The sequence below is a fragment of the Erinaceus europaeus genome, chromosome 15, assembly GCF_950295315.1.
Source record: "Erinaceus europaeus chromosome 15, mEriEur2.1, whole genome shotgun sequence".
In the NCBI taxonomy this organism is placed as follows: Eukaryota; Metazoa; Chordata; class Mammalia; order Eulipotyphla; family Erinaceidae; genus Erinaceus; species Erinaceus europaeus.
The window spans coordinates 23502280-23514411 of NC_080176.1; the positions used below are offsets into that span (position 1 = coordinate 23502280).

Here is a 12132-nt window from a genome sequence, read left to right on the forward strand (position 1 = left end):
ACGGGCCTCTCGCTGACAGACTACGCCTGCCAGGCTCAGCTCAGCTCAGCTCAGCTCTCACCAAGGTACCGTTGGTCCCTGGGGAAACGGGGGCTGAGAGAGAACTCACTGGGGAAGCAGAGCTTTCAGAGGGAGACAAGGAACAGGAGCAGCACCTGCACCGTTGTGCTGAGGATGGTGACCAAACCAGGCAGCACAGAAGGCAGGCCGCCGGGTAATGGGCCACTGCCACCCCGACCAACCGACCAACGCATGCGACGCAGGTCCACACGGGTCTCTGCGGTACCTTGATCCTTCTGCGGAGACGGCTTTGCTTTCTCGGGAACAGCTGAAGCGGAGTACACTACAGCACCGGGGACCGGTCCTAAGGAGAGAGTGTGGTTCGCAACGTCGTTTAAGGAAGACACGGCGCCCCAGCTGGCAGACCCTGCATCCATGTCTCCGGGCGAGACGGCGTCGGAGCTGCCAGGCTGGTTCTGATAGGTCGAGGGGTCTGACGATTCGGGAGCTCTGTCAACTATGGTCATTGTTCAGCTCTGCAAAAAACGAAAGCGTGCGTCTGTCTCACGGGGTGGGAAAGGGATCTGCTTGCTCCATCGTCAGGCTGTCCCAACGCGGGTTAGTCAATCATTTTCAAACAAATTGCCTCAGCAGAGAGTACTTTTCTAACGCTTCGTAATCATGTCTATGGAACATCAAGCACCGCACAAATCTGAATGTGAATGGATTTTATCTTAAAAGTCGTTACTGGATATTTGGCCAGCACTTCCCATTCTATTTCAAAGTCCTGAAGGTCTGACGTCCCAGCTGGTAAGGAGGCATTTCAATGCCAAACCTACACATGCACAAACTATTTCTGTTTCTCCACTCTAGTTTACATCACCTAGAATGTTCAGTGCACTCACTGACATGTCTGAGTTATTACTGTTGTTGTTATCTTTAACCACAGCACCGCTCAGCTCTGGCTTATGGTGTTAACTGGGACTGAACCTGGGACTTCAGGGTCTCATGAATGAAAGTCTTCTGCATCACCACATCACCATTATGCTGTCTCCCCAGCCCTTGCAAGAATTCTCACTTCATGTATGATTCCCCAGAGAAAAGTTAGCTGCACAAAGAAAAATCTAGTTTTAATTCTGTCTGAACTTAAAATCCAAAATGACATTGTTTGAAATGCATTACTTTTAAAACACAGGGCATTTCTTCTTTGCAACATTTTTCCCAAACAAACTCATTTATGTGGTTTGTATGATTTTTTTTAAAACTGAAGCCATTAAGGTATTACATCAAGGGGGATGGGTGGTAGCACATCGGGTTATGTGCACATGGCACGAAGTACAAGGACCTGTACAAGGATTCTGGTTCAAGCCCCCGCTCCCCACCTGCAGGGGGTTTGCCTTACAAGTGGTGAAGCAGTTCTGCAGGTGTCTTCCCCCCCTCAATTTCTCTGTCCTATCCAACAACAGCAATAACAAGGGCAACAAAAATGGGAAAAATGGCCCCCAGAAACAGTGGATTTGTGGTGTAGGCACCAAGCCTCAGTGATAACCCTGGAGGCAAAAAGAAATTTAAAAAAGGTATTACATTAAACTTGAACACAAAACCAGGTTTTTAAAGTAACTATGGTTGTCTGTCTGAATGCTATTTTAAAGTCCTAGAGTACCACTAACTGAGCACTTTCTATGTGCCAGTCACAAACAATAGCTTATTTACACAGTGGGCCTAAGAGGTGAATCCCAGCACACACAGTCTCCCCAGGCTGGGGGGGAGGAGTCTTTCTGTCCTACCAGCCAGTCAGCTGAGGGCTTTCAAGCAGGTTTCCACCAACTCAAACAGCCACCCATCAGCAAGGACCCCCGACCTCCCGTGCGCCCTAATGCCAACACCGGGACAGCACACCAGTACCAGCGCCCTCCCCCACTCCCAGCCTCAGCTGCTAGAGAGCTGCCTCCCACCCAGGCACAGGCCCGGCCCATTAGTACTTCTGTTCCTCAGAAGAACTCAGTTCCTCTGGGCACCAAAAGCTCCTAACTGCTGCCAGGGCACTTGGGCACCTGCCCTCCTGCGGGCTACCTGGGCACCCCAGGACTTCTGGCCTCTAGTCCTTGGCCCAGCGAGGAGGAAGCTTCACACACGTGCGAATGAATGAATCCTGGAGACAGCAAGTAGCTGGCCCTTGTTTTCTGGCTTGTTTTTGGCAGCGTAGGCTGCGGTTTATACACTGGATCTCCCTTTCTCCCTTAATCCTTAAGAAACTCCAAATCAAGAGTAGCCTTGAAAACTTGTTTCAAAAAGCAGTACAGTAAAAAGAACCTGCTTACTTGTTACCAACAAATGTCACACTTCCTCCGAGGTTCATTTTGGCTTATGGCATGGTTACACCCCCCAAAAAAAAGGTATACAGCCTTAAGAATGATATTCGAATCTCAGTGGAAATAGGAAAATTGATGTTGATTGGGCCTTAATTTTTTTTAACAGAACTTAAATTTTATGTCAGTTCAGGAAGAAAGCTTAAGCCCAAATATCTGAATCATAAAGTTTACACTTCCTTCATGTAACAGACAAAAGAAACAGTGAAACAGTGTGGAGGCAGGAGAGAAAATAAAAAGAGAAAGGAAAGGGGGGAAAAAAGAAAAAAAGGAAAAGGACCAAAGTAGAGTAATAAGGAAGGCTTATTCACAAAACAGTCTCCAAAACCTGATGTCCCCTAGATAAAAATCCCTTCAGGACAATCATTAACAAATGACCAGTAAACACAATTTAGTGTTGCAATTACACAAACCCTCCTAATTGAGGGGGGGAGGGGACCACTAAGAAAATACACAACTCAGTTACGCATGGCCACGAAGTGTCATGGAGAGGGGCACCTTCCAAGGCCTTAAATTCTGACCACGAAGTAGCCAGGCCCCCTCGGGGGACCTCCATGAAACCTCTCTACTTTTTTAAACACCCGCTTCTTGGAGGAAAAGTTAACATTTCTCTCGATCCAGAAAGTTACAAAAAAAGCGCAAGGGGCAAACAAAAACCAGGCAGCTGGGGAGTCAAGGTGATGAAGAGCAGCGGATCTTACCACTTGCTTCCTGCGCCTGGCCACTCGCTCCCCTGACTCAGCCAGGCATGTTTTTTTTTCTTTGCGGGGGGGGGGGGGGGGGCTGGGAGGGTGTCACAAAGTATAAGCACCCCGGCTCCACACACCTGGGGGCCGACAATACACCTGTCAACAGAAACTGTTACCCTCCGCCTCCTGGTCCACCATGTCCGCGTGCCAGCAGCAGATCCTGATCATTATTATTACTGTTGTTATTGTCATCACCATCATCATTAAGAGAAAAACGACCTTTGCAGCAACACCTCCTCGATTGCAATCACCTTCTCCCTCCCTTGCAGACCAAAAAAATTAAAAAAAAAAAAAAGAAAAAGAAAAAGCAGCAGCCTCGGACCTACCCTCTCTAACACACACCCTACTTGCGGGCTGAATTCAGCGGGTGCTGAAAAGAAAGTGAAACTGACACCAAATAAAAACAAGTAAGTGAAACTGCTTTGCCGCCGACCCCCCCCCCCCCCGCCCCGTCTGTCCGTCCGTCCGTCCCCGGGTCCCCGCGGCCCTTTTGAATGGGCGCCGCGCCGGGCAAAGGGCGGCCAGCTGGTGCGGACACCGACCAGCCCTCCTGGGAGGAAGCCTGGGGGGGGGGGAAGGAAAAAAATAAAAATAAAAAGAGAGCGAGCGTGCTAGCAGAGGGAGCCCTGCCTCTATTATTATTATCATTATTATTATTTCCCGGGACGACCCGGCGCAGCCCCGGCAGCAGCCCCGCGGCCCCCGCCCCCGGGAGGGATATAAAGGGGCCATTGAACCCGAGTCCGCCGCCCGCGTCCACTCGGGCCCGGCCGGGGGGAAAGTCCTCGCCGGACAAACTTCGCCCCGGGCCCCGGGCCGGCGCCGCCGCGGGCGGGAAGCCGCGACCCTCGCAACCCGGTCGGGGGCCTGGGCCGCCCCGGGGCCGCCCGGGGCGGGGAGCCGGCAGGCCGGGGGGCGGCGGCCACGCGGGGCCCGGAGACGCCGGCACACGCCCACCCGCGGCCGGCAGCCCGGGCCGCCCCGGAGCCGGAGCCGGGTCCGAGGGGGCGGCGGGCGGTGTCCATGGCAACCGCGGAGGAGGGCTCCGGCCTCCCCCCGCCGGCCGCCGGCCGCCGCCCCCCGGCTCCGGCTTCGGCTTCGACCGCGGCGGCGGGGTCCCGGGCGGCGGGCGAGGGGCCGCGCCGGCGGCCGGGTGTCCGCGCCGGAGTCCCCGGGCGCGGGGGGAAGGCGGGGGCTTACCTGGGCCGGCTCGGCGCTCGCTCCATCCCCCTCGGCCGCCGCCGCCGCCGCCGCACACAGCCCAGCCGCCCGGCGGGGGACAATGACGTGCCTCCATCCGGGCACCGCCGCCGCCGCCTCCGGGTCAGCGCCGCGCCCGCCGCGCCCCGCCGGGCCGCCAGAGGGCGCGCCTGCGCAGGGCCGCACGCGCCTCCGCCCAGGTGCCGTAGCCCAGTCGGCACGGCACGCAACTAACGGGCCGGCCGAGCGCGGGAGGGGCCGGCGCGCGCGTGTGTCACTCGAGCCGCGCGCGGATTGGCCGAGTGGGCCCGGGCGGCGGGCGGAACGCGTCTATTGGTCGGGATTGCCCGGGCGGCCGGGGAGGGAGCGCACTGGTTGGCCGAGCCGGCTGGACGAATGGAGCGCGCTGATTGGCCGGGCGGGCGACGGCGGGCGGAAGCGTGGCGCCAGGGCCCGCGAGTGTAGACGCGGCGGGTGTAGACGGCGCCGCCTGCGGGCGCGGCCGGTTTTGGAGCCGCGGTGGCGGCGCTCGACCCGTGGACACGCCGCAAGCCACCGACTGGGGCCACCGCGGGCGGCGGGAAACGGAGAAATTGAAATCTGGCTCCCAAGAGAGGGCGGAGCCCCGCCGCCGCCGCGCGCTTTCACGCCGGATCCGAGCGACCGCCCCACTTCCGGGCCGGCCGACCCGCTTTCGGCCTGTCTACACCGCGGGGGCCACCGGCCAGCGAGTCGGCTCTGAAGGCAGCTCCTCCCTGCCGGTCCCGGGGCCCCGCAAACACCCTCTTCCCGCATCTGCTGCTGGGGACCCCGCCGGCGCCGCCGCCTCCTGGAAGCCCCGCTGGCTTTCCCTTTTGGGTTCTAACGTCTTCAGCCAGAGATCACTTCTTTTTCTCTCGCTTTTTTTTTTTTTTTAATCTGGGGGGTAATGGTTTACTTGGTACACTTAATAAAAAAAAGTCAGTGTTTTGCAAAACAGCCCCCCCCAGCCTAGGCCCTCCTCCACCATCATGCACACATACCCCAATGCTTTGCGTCTGTGAGTGAGACCATTCCTTATTCACTCTCTTTCTCCATCCAAGAGGAGGTGGAGAAGGTGAATTCATCATGTCAACTAGCTGAAGCTTATTATTATTATTTTTAATATGTCTATTTCACATGTGGTTGTTTTTACTTGCCCCAGAGCACTGCTCAGGCTCTGGCTGATGGCAGTGCTGGGTATTGAACCTGGGACCTCAGCCTCAGGCAGGAGAGTCTGTTTGCAGAACCATCATGCTACCGCCCCAACCCTGAAACTTTTTTTTTTTTTTTTTTTTTAAGGAGCGCCTATTTCACTGCTGTTATGGACGGGGTCCCTGAAGCGCTTGAAAGCCCCTCCCTGTGGCTCCTCCAAACCCAAGGACAGAGTCTCCTTCCCATTCCCCTCCCTCTATCTCTCTCTAATAATTCTTTATTGGATAGAGACAGGCAGAAGGAAAGGGAAGGAGTTGATAGACATCTGAGGTGGTCAGGCGCAAGGACTGGCTCAAGGATCCCAGTTTGAGCTCCCGGCTCCCCACCTGCAAAGGAGTCGCTTCACAGGCAAAGGAGGTCTCGAAACTTTACATCAGGCTCAACCTGATGCTGTTGACTGGCTACGGAAGAAGGGCAAACGCTAGAAGAAGAACAGGCAGTGAAGCAGGTCTGCAGGTGTCTATCTTTCTCCCCTTCTGTATTCCTCTCCTCTCTCCATTTCTGTCCTATCCAACAAAGACAATGGAAAAAAGCCTCCAGGAGCAGTGGGTTTGTAGTGCAGGCACTAGCAATAACCCTGGAGGGGAAAAAAAAGAAAGAAAAGTAGGAAAGATTGTGGCATCCTCCACAACTTACTGCAAAATTATATGTAGAAAGAACAGATCCTTAGTGTTGAGGGGTAAAGGAGTGGACATGAAGGCTGAACTCATTACAGTACATAAGGACCCAGGTTCAAGGACCCCTATTCCCCACCCACAGGAAGGAAGAAGCTTCACAAGTGGTGAAGCAGGGCTGCAGTTGTTGCTCTGTCTCCCTCTCTATCCATTTTTTTTCTTTTATTTTGACCAGAGCACTAGTCAGCTCTGGCTTATGGTGGTCTGGGGGACTGAACCTGGGACTTGAGAGCTTCAGGCATGGAAGTAGCTTTGCATAACCATTATGCTATACCCCTGCCCTCTATCTCAATTTCTCTCTGTCTCTGTCCAAAAAGAAAAAAAAGTACATCTTTTGGACGAGGGTGATAGCATAATGGTTATGCAAACAAACTTTCATGCCTGAGGCTCTGAGGTCCCAGGTTCAATTCCCCCACACGACCATGAGCCACAGCTGAGCAGGGATCTGAATAAAAGAAAAAAAAAACAGGAGGAATTCCTGTAGCAGCAGAGTCTGTCTCTGCTATGGACAAATTAACCTACACTTGATAAAGCTAGACGGACAGACATACACACACACACACACCTATGAAAAGGAAAATCAAAGAGACCAGGTGGTGGAGCACCTGGTTGACCACCCATGTTATAATTCACAAGGACCCAGGTTTGATTCCCCAGCCCCCACCTGCAGGGGAAAGCTTTACAAGTGGTGAAGCAGGGCTGCAGGTGTCTCTCTTTCCCTCTCTATCTCCCCCCTCGCAGGTGGGGACCGGGGGTTCGAACCCAGGTCCTTGCGCGTTGTAACGTGCCATCACCTGTCCCCCTCACTTTACCTTTTTTATTTTTTTTGGCTAGGACCAGAGAAATTGAGAAGGGGAGAGAAGATAGAGAGAGACCGAGACACCCGCAGCCCTGCTTCACGGCTCATGAAGCACCCTCCCTTCTTCTTCTTCTAGCGTTTGCCCTTCTTCCGTAGCCAGTCAACAGCATCAGGTTGAGCCTGATGTAAAGTTTCGAGACCTCCTTTGAATCTGGAGAGGTGGCAGTCGTTGACTATGTGGGTCATAGTCTGTCTGTAGCCGCAGGGGCAGTTCGAGTCGTCTCTGGCTCCCCAGCGATGGAACATAGCGGCGCACCGGCCATGGCCTGTTCGATAGCGATTGAGGCCCAATCATAACGTGCTAGGTCAAAGCCGGGTTGACGCTTGCAGGGGTCTGTGATGAGGTGTTTGTTCTTTACCTCAGCTGACTGCCAACTCTGTTTCCAAGAGTCTGGAACAGAGAAGTTCAGTGTAGGCGTAGGGGACCAGATTGGGTGACGAGATGTCAAGCGTTGGACAGGGTGGGCGAAGATATCCGCGTATATTGGCAGGTCCGGTCGAGCGTAGACGTGGGAAATGAACTTAGATGATGCCACATCCCGACGAATATCTGGCGGGGCGATGTTGCTAAGAACTGGCAGCCATGGAACCGGGGTGGAACGGATGGTTCCAGAAATTATCCTCATGGAGGAATATAATTTGGAATTGACCAAGTGGACATGGGGGCTACGGAACCATACTGGGGCACAGTATTCTGCAGTGGAATAGCATAATGCCAGAGATGATGATCGCAGTGTGGAAGCGCTCGCGCCCCATGAGGAGCTGGCCAGTCTTGCAATGATGTTATTCCTTGCGCCCACCTTTGCTGCAGTTTTTATGAGATGTTCGTGAAATGACAGAGTGCGATCGAGAGTAACGCCAAGATAGACTGGCTGGGCTTCATGCCGGATTCTCGTATTGCCAAGCTGCACATTAAGCTCACGTGAGACCGAGGCATGGTGTAGATGGAAAACAGATGATACCGTTTTTGCAGTGCTAGGGATTAGTCGCCATTTTTTACAGTAATCAGATATCAGAGACATGTCTTTCGTGAGTGTTTCCTCGAGGATGTCGAACTTGGATGCCTGAGTTGCACAGCAGATGTCATCAGCGTAGATGAACTTCCTTGAAGAAGTTTCTGGGAGGTCATTGATGTAAATATTGAATAGCGTAGGAGCCAGAACAGAGCCCTGGGGGAGGCCACTTGAGACAAGTCTCCATCTGCTAGACTTGTCACCCAGATGCACCCGGAATCTTCTGTTTTGGAGAAGAAACGATATAGTGTTGGCCACCCATGGAGGCAGGCATCTTGAGATCTTGACTAGAAGACCACGGTGCCAAACCGTGTCATAGGCTGCTGTGAGATCAAGAAAGACAGCACCCGTCTTTAAATTCTTCTGGAATTCATTCTCAATGTAAGTTGAGAGGGCCAGGGCTTGTTCGCAGGTAGATCTTCCTGGGCGGAAACCAGCTTGGGCGGGTGATAGGAATTTCTCTGTAAGATGAGAAATACGTGACAGAAGCAGCCTCTCGAGGAGTTTGTAACACATGGAGAGGAGAGAAATTGGTCTATAGCTGGCGGCCAGTGTTGGGACCCTCCCTGCAGGTGCGGAGCAGGGGGCTCGAACCCAGGTCCTTGCACATGGTGATATATATATGTGCTCAACCAATTGCACCCCTGCTCGGAGCCTGCCCGGCCCAGCCCCTCTATTGTTTTACAAGATGTTTCTACAGGCAGAGAATTAGCAAAAGGTCCAGGGGAGCCCTGTACACTATTTCATGTGAATGTATAATGATAAAACCTGATTTCCAGGGAGTCGGACGGTAGCACAACAGGTTAAGTGCACATGGCACAAAACGCAAGGACCGGCATATGGATCCCGGTTCGAGCCCCCGGTTCCCCACTTGCAGGGGAGTCGCTTCACAGGCAGAGAAGCAGGTCTGCAGGTGTCTGTCTTTCTCTCCCTCTCTGTCTTCCCCTCCTCTTTCCATTTCTCTCTGTCCTACCCAACAACATCAACAACAATAAAAACAAGGGCAACAAAAAAGAAATAAATATTTTTAAAAAAGAATTTAATAAAAAAAAAATTATTTCCAGTAACCTGGGAGCTGTCACAGTGGACAAAGTGTTAAGTCCTCAAGGAGGAGGTCCCAGGTTTGATCCCCACAGCTGTACATGCCAGAATGATACTCTGTTTCTCCCCACACCCATATCACTATCATAAATAAATAAATCTGGGGGCCTGGGCGGTATCGCAGCAGGTTAATTACACATGGCACAAAGCATAAGGACCTGCAGGGGGGTCACTTCATAAGTGGTGAAGCAGGTGTGTATCTCTCTACCCTTCTCTGTCTTCCCCTCTCTCAATTTCTCTGTCCTATCCAACAATGACAGCAATAATAATAACAAAATGGAGAAAATGGCCGCCAGGAGTAGTGGATTCATAGTGTAGGCACTGAGCCCCAGCAAAAACCCTGGAGGCAAAAAAAGAAAGAAAAAGGAAAAATCTTAGGGAGTCGGGTGGTAGTGCAGCGGGTTAAGCACAGGTGGTGCACAGCACAAGGACCAGTGTAAAGATCCCGGTTCGAGCCCCCAGCTCCCCACCTGCAGGGGAGTCGCTTCACAGGCGGTGAAGCAGGTCTGTAGGTGTCTGTCTTTCTCTCCCCCTCTCTGTCTTCCCCTCCCCTCTCCACTTCTCTCTGTCCTATACAACAATGACATAAATAACAACAACAATAACTACAACAATAATAAAAAACAAGGGCAACAAAAGGGAATAAATGTAAATAAATAAAAAATCAAAAAATGAAAACGGGACTGGGTGAAGGTGCACCTGGTTGAGCGCACATGTGACAATGAGCAAGGACCTAGGTTCACGTTCCCAGTCCCCACCTGCAGGGGGAAAGCTTTTCGAGTAGTGAAGCAGGCTGCAGGTGTCTCACTCTCTCTCCCTCTCTATCACCCCTTCCCTCTAGATTTCTAGCTGTCTCTATTCAATAAATAAAATAAAGATAATAATTAAAAATTGAAAACTTGTCATATCTATCCATCAACTCATTTCCTAGTTATCTATTGAAAAAGCATATATACAACTCTTCCCACCCCCCAGCCCCAGCACTGCTCAGCTCTGGTTTATGGTGGTGACAGGGATTGAACCTGGGACTTCAGAGCCTCAGACATGAGTGTCTTTTGCAGAACCACTGTGCTGTCTCCCTAAGCCCTGCAGATGTCCAGTCATTGCAGCACTATGCACAATAGCTAAGACTTCCAAGTAACTCAAGCGTCATGTCGATAAACAGATAATGATGGGGTCAGGGGGGAACAGAATATCTCTTATGCAAAATGACTTGGATGCCTGAGGCTCCAAGGTCTCAGGTTTAAGACCCATCAACACCATAAACAAGAGCTAAGTAGGGCTCTGCTAAAATAACAACAACAACAATAATAATAGGGCTGGGGAGACGGCATATTGGTTATGCAAAAAGACTCTCCTGCCTGAGGCTCTGAGGTCCCAGCACCACCACCACCAGTCAGGGCTGAGCAGAGCTCTGGTCTTGCTCTTTCTTTTTAATCTTGTCTTTATTCTTTATTATTGAATAGAGACAAAAATTGAGAGGGGAGGGGGAGATAAAGAGGGAAAGAGATTAGAGAGACACCTGCAGCCCTGATTCACCATTCATGAAGCTTTTCCACTGCAGGTGTGGACCTGGGACTTGAACCCGGGTCCTTGTGCACTGTAGTGTGTGAGCTTAACCAGGTGTGTCACCTCCTGGCCCCGCTGTTTCTCCATTTTCGTGTATCATTCAAATAAATGATTTTATTTAATTATTACTATTATTTATTTGTTTATATTGACCAGAGCACTGCTCAGCTTTGACTAATGGTGGTGCAGGGAAGTGAACCTTGGACTTTGAGCCTCAGGCATGAGAGTCTCTTTGCAGAACCATTATGCTATCTAACCCCACCCATACGTAAATTTTTAAAAATATTTATTTATTAATGAGTAAGATAGGAGGAGAGAGAGAACAAATATCACTCTGGTACATGTGCTGCTGGAAATTGAACTTGGGACCTCATGCTTGAGAATCCAATGCTTTATCCGTTGCGCCACCTCTCAGACTACTACATAGTTGTTTTTTTTAATATATAATAGGAGGTCAGATGGTAGCGCAGTGGGTTAAGCTCAAGGACCCATGTGAGGGACTCTGTGCAAGCCCTCGGCTCCCCACCTGCAGGGGAGTCGCTTCACAGGCAGTGAAGCAGGTCTGCAGGTGTCTTATCTTTCTCTCCCCCTCTCTGTCTTCCCCCCCTCTCCATTTCTCTGTCTTGTCCAAAAACAACAGCAATAACAACAATGACAATAACAACAACAAATTGGAAGGGAAAAATAGCCACCAGAAGTGGTGAAACATCACTAATATATGGTAACAAATGACACAAGGGAGAGAGAATAGCTGGCTCACTGGGTGAGGCAAGAGTTTGCCACGCACGCAGTCCAGGTTTAAGCCCCCGCACCACATGGAAGGTGCCACAGCACCAGGGGACACTCCAGAGCTTTGCTGTCTCTCTGAAGGAACAAGCACTCTGCCACAGTGAGGTCGTGCCTGCATGGGACAGGCTGGGTATGAATGCTTGCTATGATGGCAATATGGTCTCCAGCAGCAGATAGGACATGGGACCTGTAGAGATGGCTCCCAGTACATGTAGCCAGGCAGGGCACGCCCCCCAGAGCTCTCACAGAGGGTCAAAGACTTTACCCATCCACATGACAGCGAAACCTGGGGGTGGGGTGGGGGGGTCACAGCATCCTGCAGGTCTCCCTACCTGGGGCCAAGCTCAGGTCCCGAACCCCCATCTGTTCCAAGGGGCCAGATCCTTGGTGAGTGCACGCCTGGGAGAGTCTCCACACCCTCAGCCCCCACCTCCCTGCCAAAAAAGGCCTTACCATTGACTGGGGGGGGGGGGCGGCACGGGGAAAAGAAATGCCGGAAATTCCTGGCTGTGGGCCACAGAGACGCAGGTGTCATGGACAGATGGTGCCCACACCACAGCGGCTCCCTTCTGAGGG

The 12132-nt window shown here is 52.3% G+C and overlaps 1 protein-coding gene across 3 annotated transcripts in view; it reads right to left on the bottom strand.

Moving 5' to 3' along the window:
• Window positions 1-12132, bottom strand: part of USP42 (ubiquitin specific peptidase 42) — a 59203-nt gene that overhangs the window by 40843 nt on the left and 6228 nt on the right. Inside the window, exons 1-2 of one of the 3 annotated variants that reach the window (XM_060173244.1) lie at window positions 4319-4451; window positions 287-536 (exon numbers count right to left, since the gene is read on the bottom strand). In XM_060173244.1, coding sequence (XP_060029227.1) covers window positions 287-527 — 241 coding nt within the window. In that variant the 5' untranslated portion in view covers window positions 528-536; window positions 4319-4451. Of the gene's footprint in view, window positions 1-286; window positions 537-4318; window positions 4452-12132 lie in introns of those variants that run through there. The other 2 variants (XM_060173245.1, XM_060173243.1) reach the window with 2 other exon arrangements.